Below are 14,506 nucleotides of genomic sequence, written 5' to 3' on the forward strand. Positions count from 1 at the left end.
AGTCCTAATCACATACCTGCATTTTCCATAAATATGCTAAGTTCCTCTTGATATGCAAATTATTTTGTCAAGGCGCCCTTCCCCCCTTCCAACCCAGCTTAAATATACGCTCCAAGCGTGGTGGTGTTTCATTCAGACGCTGTCTCCCCGACAGACCTGGTCTTCACCTGAGGACGGCTGCTTGCGTTGTGGCCGAAACGTCGTGAGAATTATTTAATAATGTTTTATTTTATTATTTTATTATTTCCCTTCTACGTGACTTTACCGAAATAACCAAGAAGATGAATCCCTGCAGTCACGAAAGCTTTAAATCGAAGTCCATATATAGTAGGAGGGAACTTAATGGTAGAGCAGGTTGGCAGCAAATGGGTCACTTGGACAGGGCCTGTTGTTGGGCATTTCCTTTGGTGACGTAGATGCGTTGACCATTTTGGAGGTGAAGTGCCAAATGATGGGGAAGTCAAAAATTCAGCAAATGGCCTCATTGTTGCTGATGTATGTTACTTGGAAAAAAAGGTTTTGGGTCATGCATACTTTGCCCGTCTGTTTTGTAAGGCAAAGACAGCCATTTACACCATTGGAACCTCATTTGCCAGTAAAAAATATGATAATTGTTTTTTACCCTTTTATCTGGCAACAAAACTGACACCTTTTTTACAAGGAGTCATGTTTGAATAGACCACAATACCTGCAGTCATAATGCAAACAAAAAACATAACTCTGATAATGTATGCACTGTCCTTAAAGTTGATTGGTCCACACCCGAGACAGCTTTCCTTAGAGCCTAGTGTCACATGGTGTTGGACCACATGACGCCAAAAGGCGCACCAACACCATGTGAGACTAGGCTCTAAGGAAAGCTGCCTCGGGTGTGGACCAATCAACTTTAAGGACAGTGCATACATTATCAGAGTTATGTTTTTTGTTTGCATTATGACTGCAGGTATTGTGGTCTATGCAAATGTAGTGTAGTAACTCGGCGGGAGACGACTTCACGGGTAGCACACTCTTTATTTTACCAAACTCGTTCACAGGTGACTAACACCCACTTAGTATCTCGGGTGACAAACACCCACTTAGCTACCCTGGCGACTAACGCCCACTGAGCTACTCGGGTGACCAACACCCACTTAGCTACCCTGGCGACTAACGCCCACTGAGCTACTCGGGTGACCAACACCCACTTAGCTACTCGGCGACTAACGCCCACTGAGCTACTCGGGTGACCAACACCCACTTAGCTACTCGGCGACTAACGCCCACTGAGCTACTCGGGTGACCAACACCCACTTAGCTACTCGGCGACTAACGCCCACTGAGCTACTCTGGACACTCCCTGCCCGGGGTGTCCGTCTTGACTGTGGGTCCCCAGCCCGACCCACGTGGGCGTCGGACCCCGGGTCCCACAGTCTCGCCTCCGAGCCACACAGGGCCCCGGTCCCTACAAGGACGGCGGGACTAGGGGTCTCGGGGCACTAGGTCTTCAACTCCGTCTTCTGGTCTTCAACTGGGTAACTCTGCCCCGAGTGCTCTCGCGCGTCCCCCTTTATACCCCACCTGCGGACGTCGCTGCGAGCACCCATCCTATTCGACCAATCACTGGGCGCTGGCTACGATCCTGTTTTCCCACATCTCAGCGTGCCTCACCACCCACGCCGCGCCGCCCCGTCATCTGTCACTCCCGGCGCGCGCGTCCACACCACGCCCACAACGCGTGCCCAACCCCGCACCCCGCGCCGCCCCGTGATCCATCACTGTCACAGTCGGCGCACGTCAACACCACCACTACATCACCCCCTACCACATAGCTCGCAGCCGACCCGGCTGCTATAAAAATATACAAACCCCCCTGTGTGCCCCGTAACACAACACAACAACAAGAACAACAACTAACGTAACAACACAACACAACGCGAACACTACCATCCGCAACCATCAACCAATGCCACCGCGACAACAGAACAATATATACAATCCGGCGAGTGACAATAGCAATGTGTATGCAGAAAGAAAAATAAATGGAAATTTTTTTTTTCTCTCGACTCGTGCAGCGTCCCATTCTTTCCGAGCGTCCCTACAACGGGACATTACCCCGGCAGAGGGGAACACCGGGCGAGCTCGGTGTCGAAAAAAAAATGTCTTCATGAAAATTGTTGTGCCCTAGCCCGAGTCCGCCTTGCCGGTCCGTCGTACGGCACCAGACGCGGTTGAACGTCCGGTGGTGCCGGCAGTTCAGGAAGACATTGGCCAGGCATCGAGGACCCGTGCGTGCCGCGGGGTTCAGGTTCCCGACGGTCAGCAGCCGTCAAGCCCGAGGCACCTGGGGGTGGGTCAGGTGGAGACACGTGAGGATCAGCCTGCGACACCTCCCTCCCCAAGTCGACGGTCACATCACACGCCCGGTCGTTACGGCACAGAACGGGGTCACACGGTGCCGCATAGGGCTTCAGTCGGGAGGGGTGCACGTACCAACGGCGTTTTTCCCATTTAATCTGTATACTCTGGGGTCGTGCAACCCGCACAATTTCCACCGGTCCCCTCCAAGGTCTCAACAATTTGGGGGACGTAGCCAACGGTGCATGTGGACAATGCAGCCAGGCCTTATCGCCTGGTTTCCAATCATGCGTATGCACCCTCCGCCCATGCAATCTCTCGTTCGCGATTTGCCGAGACCGCGAATTCAACCTCGCCGCCTCCCGCGCTTCAGTCAATTTGGCCATATTAAATTTGATGTGGTCTGCCAATTTTGATTTTGCACGTGGCTGGGAAATCCCCAGTTGGACGTCCATGGCCGGATCGGCCTCCCGCCCATACATAAGAAAAAATGGGGAGAACCCCGTCGCCGCATGAGGGGCCATTCGATAGGCCGCGAGTACCCCCGGCACCTGTAAGTCCCAATCAACCTGATCGTCGCAGACCTGTTGGCACAACATAGACGTAATCGTCCTGTTCAGACGCTCAACCATCCCGTCAGTCTGCGGGTGGTAGGGGGAAGTACGCACTTTCTTTGTACCCAACAGGTCGCACACCTCGCGCAACAAAACGCTCGAAAAATTATTTCCTTGATCCGTCAGCAAGCGTTCGGGGGCGCCCTTGTCCAAAACATAACCCTGGACGAAGGCGTCCGCCACCGCTGCAGCCGACTGGTTGGCGAGTGGCCATGCCATGGGCCATCGGGTGAAGTATTCTACGCCAACCAGCAGGAACCTATTTCCCCTCGGTGTAGCAGGAAAGGGCCCCAAGATGTCCAATGCAACCAATTCGTTTGTGCGCGAAACTTGAATGGATTGCAGCGGTGGATTAGCTGCCAATGGTGGCGGTTTTCTTTTGGCGCACCCTACGCATCCCTTAAGAATGTTCGCCACGTCGTTACCCATCCCCGGCCAATAATAGTCTCGCTGGATTAGGGCGAGCGTTTTGTGAAAACCCAGATGCATGAGCCGTTCATGAGCTGCCAGAACGACCCTACCCCGCATAGCAACAGGCACAACGAGCACGTGACGCCGGGACATGTTGTCCCACTTCATCAAAAGGCCCTGTCTGCACACCCAGGAACCGACCCGCGCATCCCCTACCTCGGGAGCGCCAACTTTTCGACGTAGCGTAAGTAGGGAGCTGTCGGACATTTGGAGACGGCCCCACTCAATGAGGGGCAACGACAACAGCGAATCCCTCCCCGTGGGGGCGTCGACTCCCGGGGTGTCAGTGGCGGCGAGCGCAACTCCCGGGGTGTCGGCGACCGGGGGTTTGCACCGCGCCGATCCCAACAAACATGTGCAGTCCGTGCACGGTGGCAACCGCGACAAGGCGTCCGCATTTGAGTGTCGCAATCCCTTGCGGTAAATCGTCGTGAATTGGTAGTCCTGAAGGACCTCTAACCATCGGGGAATGCACTTTTTGTTTAAAAATACAGCTGTAAAAATTCGTTCAATTTTAGCCAAAAACGGCAGAAGTTAGTATGCCGATTTTCAGTTTGGGACGTGAATATTTCATCATGAAATGTTCCACTTATAATCTAATACTTAGCATACTAAGGCTAAATACAATGGAGCAATGGATTTCTGTCGACAAATAAAGCTGTGCATGTTTGGCCAATTTTGGGTGATTTCCTTTTTTACTTAACTTTCATGGTGAAATTTACCACTTTTTTACGTAATGTATCGGATACTAAGGCTAAGCACACCCGAGGATTGCACTTTTGTTAAAAAATGAAGGTGTAAAAACTTGGCCATTATTGGCCAAAAACGGCCTAAGTTAGTATGCTGATATTCTATATTGGGACATGAACATTTCATCATAAAATGTTCCACTTTTAATCTAATACATGGCATACTAAGGGTAAATACAATAGAGGAATTAACTTTCGTCCAAAAATAAAGCTGTGAAAGTTGGGCTTATTTGGCCTAAAATCGGCACAGTATGCCGATTAACTTTTTCATATTCGAAAATTTCATGCATGAAATTCCCCACTTTTTAACGTAATATATAGGCTACTCAGGCTAAACACAACCAAGGAATGCACTTTTTGTTGAAAAATAAAGCTAAAAAAATTTGATCAATTTTGCCAAAAAACGACATAGGTTTTATGGACGTGAAAATGTCATCGTGAAATGTCGCCAGCGGGTGTGTTGGAGAGCCAAGCCACAACATCTACAAAGTGCTGCTCACAGCGAGTAGCAGCACCGATGGAGGTCGTCACGGCACACGAGGGGGTGGGTGGCCAGCAACACGCCCGGTCGCCTTTGTCTCCCCAGTGCTAGCGATGTTGACACACCGCACCGGGTTCTCGTTTGAGGCTGAGTCGACTTAGGGGAGGCTCAGGACCGGCTCAGAAAGTCGTCACTGGCGGTGTTGGCCACGAGCGGGAATGGAACTCGGCTTGTCGGTGCGGAGCGCAGCGCTCACCACGACACTGCCGCTCCCCTTTTGTCAACAAACTTGAACTCCGACCCCGCTCTCTGACGTCACCGCTTAGCGTGACCTCATTGGCGTCAAACGCCAGGGCAAGGTGTTCCTCGCTATTGACGTCATGTCACTCACCCTGACCACCGCGCTCTTGAGCGTGACGTCACCTCCGCTCGGCCGCTGCCGATATCTGTCCCAGTGCCAATCCTTATTTGGGAAAAAGCCACGCCCGGTAACTGGCGGTTCATTAACATAATTAGTGAAAGCCGTTGCGAGTTTCAAGCCGCTCATTGGGGGAGGGTAGTGTCATCGTACCCCGCAAGTGACGTCATGTCACCTGCTGCCGCGTGACGTCGCAAGGGACCAGGAAGTTACCGCTCCGCCCGTGCACTGAAATCCGAGGTGAGAAATTCTCATCGCGGTTGTGGTGGTTGTTGTTGTGGTGGTGGTTGTTGTGTACCGAGGTAGAGCCTCGCTCTCTCTCTCGTAGGGATGTCAATTGAGTAGCAGCGAGCATGGAAGCGATGTCCACGTTGGAATTTTACAACGCGGGGCCTTGCCTCCTGCCCTCGCCTGATCGCGTTTGCTTCAATTCTCTCTTTTAAGCTTAATTTGTCTTCACCCGGCTCGCCACTTTGTAACTTTGTTTTACTTTTAATATTCTCAGTTTTTTTTTTATACCAGGCCACGCCCGATTGAGCTGCTGTACCGCTCTTGTTTCCAGAAGCGACCTGCCCACAACAACAACAAGGTGGTGATGCTTGTCAACAGCGTGGCGGTGTTCACTCTGGACGCGTGGATGTGTTCACTCTGGACACGTGGCGGCGTTCACTCTGGACGCGTGGCGGCGTTCACTCTGCATGTAGAGTGGGGACAACTGGGGGTTTCGGAGGGAAATCCACGCAACCACGGGGAGAGAGAGAGACACGCAGCCTCGGCGATGTTGATTGATCCTCAATGAATTACTTGGTGGAGTGAGGAAGCATTTGTAATGTAGTAACTCGGCGGGAGACGACTTCACGGGTAACACACTCTTTATTTTATCAAACTCGTTCACAGGTGACTAACACCTACTTTGTATCTCGGGTGACAAACACCCACTTAGTATCTCGGGTGACAAACACCCACTTAGTATCTCGGGTGACAAACACCCACTTAGCTACTTGGCGACTAACGCCCACTGAGCTACTCGGATGACCAACATCCACTTTGTATTTCGGGTGACAACCACCCACTTAGCTACTCGGCGACTAACGCCACTGAGCTACTCGGATGACCAACATCCACTTAGCTACTCGGCGACTAACGCCACTGAGCTACTCGGGACACTCCCTGCCCGGGGTATCCGTCTCGACTGTGGGTCCCCAGCCCGACCCACGGGGGCGTCGGACCCCGGGTCCCACAGCCTCGCCTCCGAGCCACACAGGGCCCCGGTCCCCACAAGGACGGCGGGACTAGGGGTCTCGGGGCACTAGGTCTTCAGCTCCGTCTTCGGGTCTTCAACTGGGTAACTCTCCCCGAGTGCTCTCGCGCGTCCCCCTTTATACCCCACCTGCGGACGTCGCTGCGAGCACCCACTTATTCGACCAATCGCCGGGCGCTGGCTACGATCCTCTTTTCCCACATCTCATCGTGCCTCACCACCCACGCCGCGCCGCCCCGTCATCTGTCACTCCCGGCGCGCGCGTCCACACCACGCCCACAACGCGTGCCCAACCCCGCACCCCGCGCCGCCCCGTGATCCATCACTGTCACAGTCGGCGCACGTCAATACCACCACTACATCACCCCCTACCACATAGCTCGCAGCCGACCCGGCTGCTATAAAAATATACAAACCGCCCTGTGTGCCCCGTAACACAACACAACAACAAGAACAACAACTAACTTAACAACACAACACGACGCGAACACTACCATCCGCAACCCTCAACCAATGCCACCGCGACAACAGAACAATATATACAAACCGGCGAGTGACAATAGCAATGTATATGCAAAAAGGAAAATAAATGGGAAAATTTTTTTTTTTCTTTCGACTCGTGCAGTGTCCCCTTCTTCTTCCGAGCGTCCCTACAACGGGACAGTACCCCGGCAGAGGGGAACACCGGGCGAGCTCGGTGTAGAGAAAAAACGTCTTCATGAAAATTGTTGAGACCTAGCCCGAGTCCGCCTTGCCGGTCCGTCGTACGGCACCAGACGCGGTTGAACGTCCGGTGGTGCCGGCGGTTCAGGAAGACATCGGCCAGGCAACGAGGACCCGTGCGTGCCCCGGGGTTCAGGCTCTCGACGGTCAGCAGCCGTCAAGCCCGAGGCACCGGGTTTTGTTGGGATGACTTGTGGCCCTGGTCGTCGTCCCGACGTGGTCCTGTGGCGCGCTGACGCGGGGCCCGGCACCCGGCTGCGACGTGACCCCGAAGGCCGCAGTTGTAGCAGACGACGGACGTCGTAGGTTTCGGTTGCTCCAGCTTGCGGGGCGAACGTGTGGGCGAACGACCTCCCGTTCTCCACTCCCCCGGACGCGATGCAGCGAAGGCCTGCTCCTGCACCGCAGCTGGCTGAGGTTCGGCGATCGTGGCGGCCACCGCCGCGTTCCCCGCCCATTTGCAGACGACCCCCGGCTTGCGTTTGAGGACCTCGTACGCGTGAATGCTCGTGGCGATCGCCAGGGAGCAGATATCCATCTCGTCCGCCACGTTGATGGGGACCCCCAACTCGTGGGCCAACACCAGCAGCTGCTCCGTCACCATGGCGTCCTTCCCCTCCTTATCCATGCGGGGAAAAGCTGCGTCCGCCAAGGCGAGTAGTGCCGTGCGGTAGGCGAGCGTCGTTTCTCCAGCCACCTTCCGCCGATCGTAGAACTGGTGGCGACACGTGGAGGGCGGCCCGAACACCTTCGCCATCAGGTGTAGTGCGGCCTGGAGCGTAGAGCGGGACGACCTTGCAGCAGATGTGAAGGCTGCAAGCGCGTCGTCGTCAAGCATCGCTGGCAACGCACGCAGGGCAGTGGTGTCGGACCACCCCGACATCTCCTGATGAGCGAGGAACCTTCGTTGGAAGGCTCCCCAGTCGCCCCCATCCGCCTTGAACGCCGACAGCGCGGGCAATCTTTGCTGGAGGACCCGATCGTCGTCGACGTCGGAGAGATTTTCCCGCGCTCCGCTGTAGTTGTGTAAAATGTCGGCTCGGTTGTCAGGCGCAAAATGGAGGGCTCCGGCGCGCGCTGATGACGTGGGCTGCGCTGCGCGGAGGTGTCCGGCCACGTGGCGTCCGTCTTTCCCGCCAATCGGTGGCGGCCCCCCAAAAACGGCGGCAACTTCCAGACTTTTGGCGCGAAGCGCCTTTTGGCGGGAATCCTCCACCGTCGCTTCCTCCACGAACCCCGCAGCCGTTTTTCCGCTCGCCGGAACGGAGATGTCGGCCAAGACAGCGGCGGCGGCGAGTAGCAACTCCGCCAACCGGGCGTGCGCGTCCTGGAGGCTGGTGTCGGAGGCAAGCGGAGCGTCGGCCATCACCGCGAAGTGCTGCATCGGCGGCAACTCCTCGTCCTCTACTCCCGAGGTCGGTGTCCCCGGTACGCCGTCGTCGTCCCGACCTCGCTCGTGGGTACGGGTAGTCTTCCTCGTGTCCATACTCCTTGAAGACAGGTTTACTTCTGACGCCAGTTGTAATGTAGTAACTCGGCGGGAGACGACTTCACGGGTAACACACTCTTTATTTTATCAAACTCGTTCACAGGTGACTAACACCTACTTTGTATCTCGGGTGACAAACACCCACTTAGTATCTCGGGTGACAAACACCCACTTAGTATCTCGGGTGACAAACACCCACTTAGCTACTTGGCGACTAACGCCCACTGAGCTACTCGGATGACCAACATCCACTTTGTATTTCGGGTGACAACCACCCACTTAGCTACTCGGCGACTAACGCCACTGAGCTACTCGGATGACCAACATCCACTTAGCTACTCGGCGACTAACGCCACTGAGCTACTCGGGACACTCCCTGCCCGGGGTATCCGTCTCGACTGTGGGTCCCCAGCCCGACCCACGGGGGCGTCGGACCCCGGGTCCCACAGCCTCGCCTCCGAGCCACACAGGGCCCCGGTCCCCACAAGGACGGCGGGACTAGGGGTCTCGGGGCACTAGGTCTTCAGCTCCGTCTTCGGGTCTTCAACTGGGTAACTCTCCCCGAGTGCTCTCGCGCGTCCCCCTTTATACCCCACCTGCGGACGTCGCTGCGAGCACCCACTTATTCGACCAATCGCCGGGCGCTGGCTACGATCCTCTTTTCCCACATCTCATCGTGCCTCACCACCCACGCCGCGCCGCCCCGTCATCTGTCACTCCCGGCGCGCGCGTCCACACCACGCCCACAACGCGTGCCCAACCCCGCACCCCGCGCCGCCCCGTGATCCATCACTGTCACAGTCGGCGCACGTCAATACCACCACTACACATTAATACTGAGCAGGTCAAGGTGGCCAGGCGTGTGTCTGGACACACCACCACCTGTGAACCATGCCAGTGGTGGAGCCAGTGGGGGTGGGGTGGCACGTGCCCCCCCAACGATCCGATCGAAATTACTATTGGGGTTTATTAGTAACTCGCTTCACTACCCGGCTTCGCCCGGGACTTGGATTCTTGTCTTGGATTAATTTAATATTCCCTTATTTCACGGATAAACCCTGAAAAATTGATTCTTGTAAGAAAGAAAAGTTGAAAGAAATCAATTTAACTAAATCGGATGTTTTTCACTGAAGGAAATTTAACCTTAACCCACTTCTACGTAATGTTGATTTTGACAACTCGGGAAGGGAATGACGTGCAAGCTGAAAATAGTCGCGTTCGCTTAGAAATTCCAGACAGCATAAGCTGTGAAAATTTCATGAAGCCAGAGCTCAGCGTTGGAGAGTTTTTGCTGCTTCACACAAACAGATGTAATTTCTGCTTTATATTTAAGATGGCAGTTGTACCCGTTCTTTGCACGGATTTGTATTGAAAATCTGAGAAGCCAATGACTTAATTGGCCAGGAGCGAAGCGCCACCTAAAATCTCCCGGAACGCTGTTAACAGCTCTAGAAGTACGGAGCGCGAAGAGCCATATGGTAGGGGTAAGCATTGCAGAGCGCTTAACTCAGGTGTGTTGCGGGTTGACGTCACACACTCCATGGTCATTTCTCCCCCCCCCTCCCAAAATACAAAAGTCTATTTTTATAGCTATTACATTGTGTAAAGTATGGAACCTACCCACATGCCAAATTTCAAGTGTGTTGCATGTTGGGAAGTATGCTAAACATTTCGAACAGATATCCACACATATCCACACATTTCCCTTTTATATATAGACTAGCTTTACTACCCGGCTTCGCCCGGGACTTGGATTCTTGTCTTGCACACTGCGTAACGCTGCCGCATGCGGGTGTGACATCACAGATGTGATCACAGATGTGATGTCACCGCTCACTTGCGTGCAAAATAAATGCATTATTGCGCCCCCGACCCCTCCCCAAAATACAAAAGTCTATTTTTATACTTTTCGCATTGTGTACAGTCTGGAAGCTACCCACATGCCAAATTTCAAGTTTGTTGCATGTCGGGAAGTATGCTAAACATTTCGAACAGACATATTCACAAATTTCCCTTTTTTTACATAGATAAATCAGCATTTTGCGACCCCCACCGCCACCGTGTGGCATGTTATTACGTGCCAGGGACTCTATGAGAGGACAACAGTCCGTGTCCATTATAGGCAATAAGTAACGGCAAAGCAGTTGCAAGCGACTCGCAGAATTGTGCGCAGTTGCGTCTACAGTACACGGCTTCCCTGAAGGCATCAACACCTTCAGCGAGCACGATGCCGAGGTTCTTACTTACTAACAACTCCTATCATTTTTCATTGCTGGAGGTGTTACCCGCCCCTCCACCTGAAAATCCTGACTCCGCCTCTATGCGACAGTATGAAGTTTGTATTTGCAGTAAAGTCTATTAACTCTATTGAGCACGGAGGTTATATCAAAACGGTAGTTTATTTTTGTTTTCCTCTGGAAGTCTTTGTAAGATTGGAGTCAGGAAGTTATCACAGCACACGTGCAGCTGAAGTCGGAACTGTTCATCACAGCAATCAAGGACATCTGAGCCTGGCTTCACACCTCTAAGTTGTGATTGAACATTAATTTATGCATTTGTGCATAACACAAATAGTATTATTTTCAACACCCTTTGCTTTGTCAGCTGAATTTAGCTTTCATAAACATTTATTTTGAAGCCAGACAGCCGAAATTGTGTGCTCAGAGTTTTGGGTTAACATTCATTTTGAAGATACGAGGGCTTCCAGGCATGTTTCTAACCATTTGCCCTCTCATTGTGTGCCATAACAGACCGTGTGATGAATTTGGGACGCTTTTTCACTATATCATGAATATATGAATAAGTAATGACGTGTAAGGCACGTGTTACTGTGTATATGCATTGATACTGATGTGTAGATGGTGTGGATATAACTTTTTTCTGTCTGCAGCTGTCGCTGCCTCTGGTCTGATGGAGCAAAGGCACTCGGCGCAGCTCGGTGCAAAAAGGCAACAATGCGACCGATGTGCATACAGCACGGATCGTACTGAACATTTGACATGGCACCAGAGAACACACACGGGAGAGAAGCCCTTCAAGTGCACTGTGTGTGGGAAGGCGTTTGCACAGGCATCTATTCTTGTAGACCACCAGAGAACACACACGGGAGAGAACCCCTTCAATTGCAGTGTGTGTGGGAAGACATTTTTATATTCATCTGCTCTTGTAACACACCAGAGAACACACACGGGAGAGAAACCCTTCAAGTGCAGTGTGTGTGGGAAGGCGTTTAGAGATTCATCAAATCTTCATGTACACCAGAGAACACACACGGGAGAGAAACCCTTCAAGTGCAGTGTGTGTGGGAAGGCGTTTGCAGAGTCATCTACTCTTAAAATACACCAGAGAACACACACGGGAGAGAAACCCTTCAAGTGCAGTGTGTGTGGGAAGGCGTTTGCACAGTCACATACTCTTGTAGAACACCAGAGAACACACACGGGAGAGAAACCCTTCAAGTGCAGTGTGTGTGGGAAGGCGTTTGCACTTTCATCTACACTTAAAAAACACCAGAGAACACACACAGGAGAGAAACCCTTCAAGTGCAGTGTGTGTGGGAAGGCGCTCGCACATTCATCTGATCTTGTAATACACCAGAGAACACACACGGGAGAGAAACCCTTCAGGTGTACTCCGTGCGGGATGGCGTTTGCACAGTCATCAAATCTTCATGTACACCAGAGAAGACACAAGCATCAGAATATCCACCAGGAGTGGAGTCTGAAATCAGCTTGTGAAAGTCAAAGTGCCTCAATGAGTCAATCCATCATGAAACAAGAACCGGAAGAAAATTCCAGCTTGGATACTTTGAAAGGTATCGAGGTGAAACATGAAGATGTGAAGGTGAAATGTGAAGAAGTGATGGTGAAGAGCCAAGAAGTGAAGGTAATATTTGAAGATGAAGATTCAACTCCAAAATCGGACCTTCACATCGATGGAGGCAACGTAAAGCAGGAGGAGAATTCTGACTGTGAGGCAGAGCGAGGCAACTCCCAGGAGTTTGTGGAAGTGGAGGTGTGGGTGGACTTCCTCCGAAACAATACAAAGTCAAATGGAGACCCGGTAGATGTGTAAGCTTGAGACGATGTCGCTCCAATAGATGCTCCTTTGTCACAGGCCTTTAATGACAAGAATGTGAAGTTGAACACTCAATTCCTAGGTTCAATCTGCAGGGTAAGAGCGGCCAGTCTTTGTAGACCTGTGTGTTGGGTAGATCTGTAACCAGGAGCGAGAGCCAATAAGCTCCCAAGCATTCACTATGTTATCATAATTGCATTTACAGTGATACCTCGGTTCACGAACTTAATTCGTGAACTGACTCTGGTCGTGAGCACATTTTCCCATAGGGTTCAATGTAAATCCGGTTAATCCGTTCTGACCTTTTTTTTTGGTTTTTGAAGCACAAAAATATGAAACAAATGACAATACACATTACTGTAGTACTGTACAGTATAGTAATGTATAAAGAGAGAACACTAACCTTGCTTGAGATGACTTCTGGCATGGAGGAAGGCAGGTGGAAGGCGGGTGGGAGACAGTAAGCACTCAAACGGGTGAACTGTACAATACAGTAAGTACAGTACAGTAGTACAGTACTGTATGTGCTAAAAAGCACACCAAAAATCAAAAAGTCACTGAAAGTGTCTTCACAGTACTCACAGGACTTCTTTCGGTGTCTCTGCTTCTCTGCACGATCTTCCTACAGGAAGTCACGACCATGTGACAGCCTGGAATTAGCATAAAAATGGGCGCGGCTCCTGTTCGTGAACCGAAGCGGAGTTCGTGAACCGGAGCATATTTTTATGAAATTTTCTGTTCTTGAACTGAGTTGTTCGTGAACCGAAGCGTTCGTGAACCGAGGTATCACTGTATATGGTGCTTGCTTAATCGCCTCAGCAATTCGGAGTTTTGTATCGTATCTCGTCTCAAACACTCGAAGAGCATCCCCAAGTAGCAGCTGCCCCTGTGTGGCACAAGGTGGTCGCCCTGCACCGGCCTGCATGTGGACAAGAGCCTGTCAGTAGGGGGCAATGGTTGATTTGGCATCTTGGTTGTGGAGTTTGTAGGTCATGTTTAGAATGTCATCAATTTTGACCCAGATGCCAGCATGCAATGGCCAACTCGTTTTGAATGGTGCCTTAGTATGGTTGTACATACACTGTTAAGCAGACGGTGCGTATTTTTTTAATTAGCTTCTTGTTAATAGGATGTAACCTAATTCAGTATATTTCAGTGCAGTAATTCAATTTTGTTAATATGCCTGTCAATAATTTAGAATGAATACTTGTCTGATGGTGTGCGTAAATGAGGTTGTTGCTGGGCTCTGGTCCAATCACACAGCCCGGGGTATTGGCGGGCGGAGCCTGGTCTGCAGGGCGTGTGGGAGGGGCCACCGTTCACCTCGGCTCCAATGGGAGGCGAGGTGAATTGGGGCAGAGCCAGCGGGGTAGTATGGGAGTCAGGATCACGTGGGGGGAATGGATATAAGTGGGAGCCCGGAAGAGATCGGGGCAGTCGGGGAAGTTAAGAGTCTGAGCCACGTTGGGTGGTGAGAGAGAGATCCGCGCCATCGGCCACGTGGCCGAAAGACCTCAGCACGCCGTCGGCCAGCAGTGTGCGGAGTGCGGGAGTAGAGGAGCTAACGGAGGAGCGTGCGTGGCACGCGAGGGGGAGCGTGCGTGGCACGCGAGGGGGAGCGTGCGTGGCACGCGAGGGGGAGCGTGCGTGGCACGCGAGGGGGAGCGTGCGTGGCACGCGAGGGGGAGCGTGCGTGGCACGCGAGGGGGAGCGTGCGTGGCAGCGCGAGGGGGAGCGTGCGTGGCAGCGCGAGGGGGAGCGTGCGTGGCAGCGCGAGGGGGGAGCGTGCGTGGCAGCGCGAGGGGGAGCGTGCGTGGCAGCGCGAGGGGGAGCGTGCGTGGCAGCGCGAGGGGGAGCGTGCGTGGCAGCGCGAGGGGGAGCGTGCGTGG

General features: G+C 52.7%; 1 protein-coding gene across 5 annotated transcripts; it reads left to right on the forward strand.

Annotated features, from left to right (window-relative positions):
* The first annotated feature begins 5,082 nt into the window (after positions 1-5,082).
* On the forward strand, positions 5,083-14,019 carry LOC144737672 (uncharacterized). 5 transcript variants are annotated; one of them, XM_078620490.1, is made up of 3 exons: positions 5,083-5,307; positions 5,630-5,656; positions 11,431-14,019. In XM_078620490.1, exon 3 carries the CDS (start codon positions 11,451-11,453, stop codon positions 12,612-12,614), a length of 1,164 nt encoding a protein of 387 aa, XP_078476616.1. In that variant the 5' UTR covers positions 5,083-5,307; positions 5,630-5,656; positions 11,431-11,450; the 3' UTR covers positions 12,615-14,019. The 5 variants fall into 5 exon arrangements, with proteins under 5 accessions (XP_078476616.1, XP_078476617.1, XP_078476614.1 ...); XM_078620488.1 differs by having other exon boundaries at positions 5,084-5,307; positions 5,630-5,928; XM_078620491.1 differs by lacking the exon at positions 5,630-5,656.
* Positions 14,020-14,506: the final 487 nt, after the last annotated feature.

This window comes from Lampetra planeri, chromosome 72, assembly GCF_965212315.1.
Source record: "Lampetra planeri chromosome 72, kcLamPlan1.2.h2, whole genome shotgun sequence".
NCBI lineage: Eukaryota > Metazoa > Chordata > Hyperoartia > Petromyzontiformes > Petromyzontidae > Lampetra > Lampetra planeri.

What these genes read in the sequence shown, in the direction of transcription:
- LOC144737672 (XM_078620490.1), top strand. Translation starts at nt 11,451, where the DNA reads ATGGAGCAAAGGCACTCGGCGCAGCTCGGTGCAAAAAGGCAACAATGC.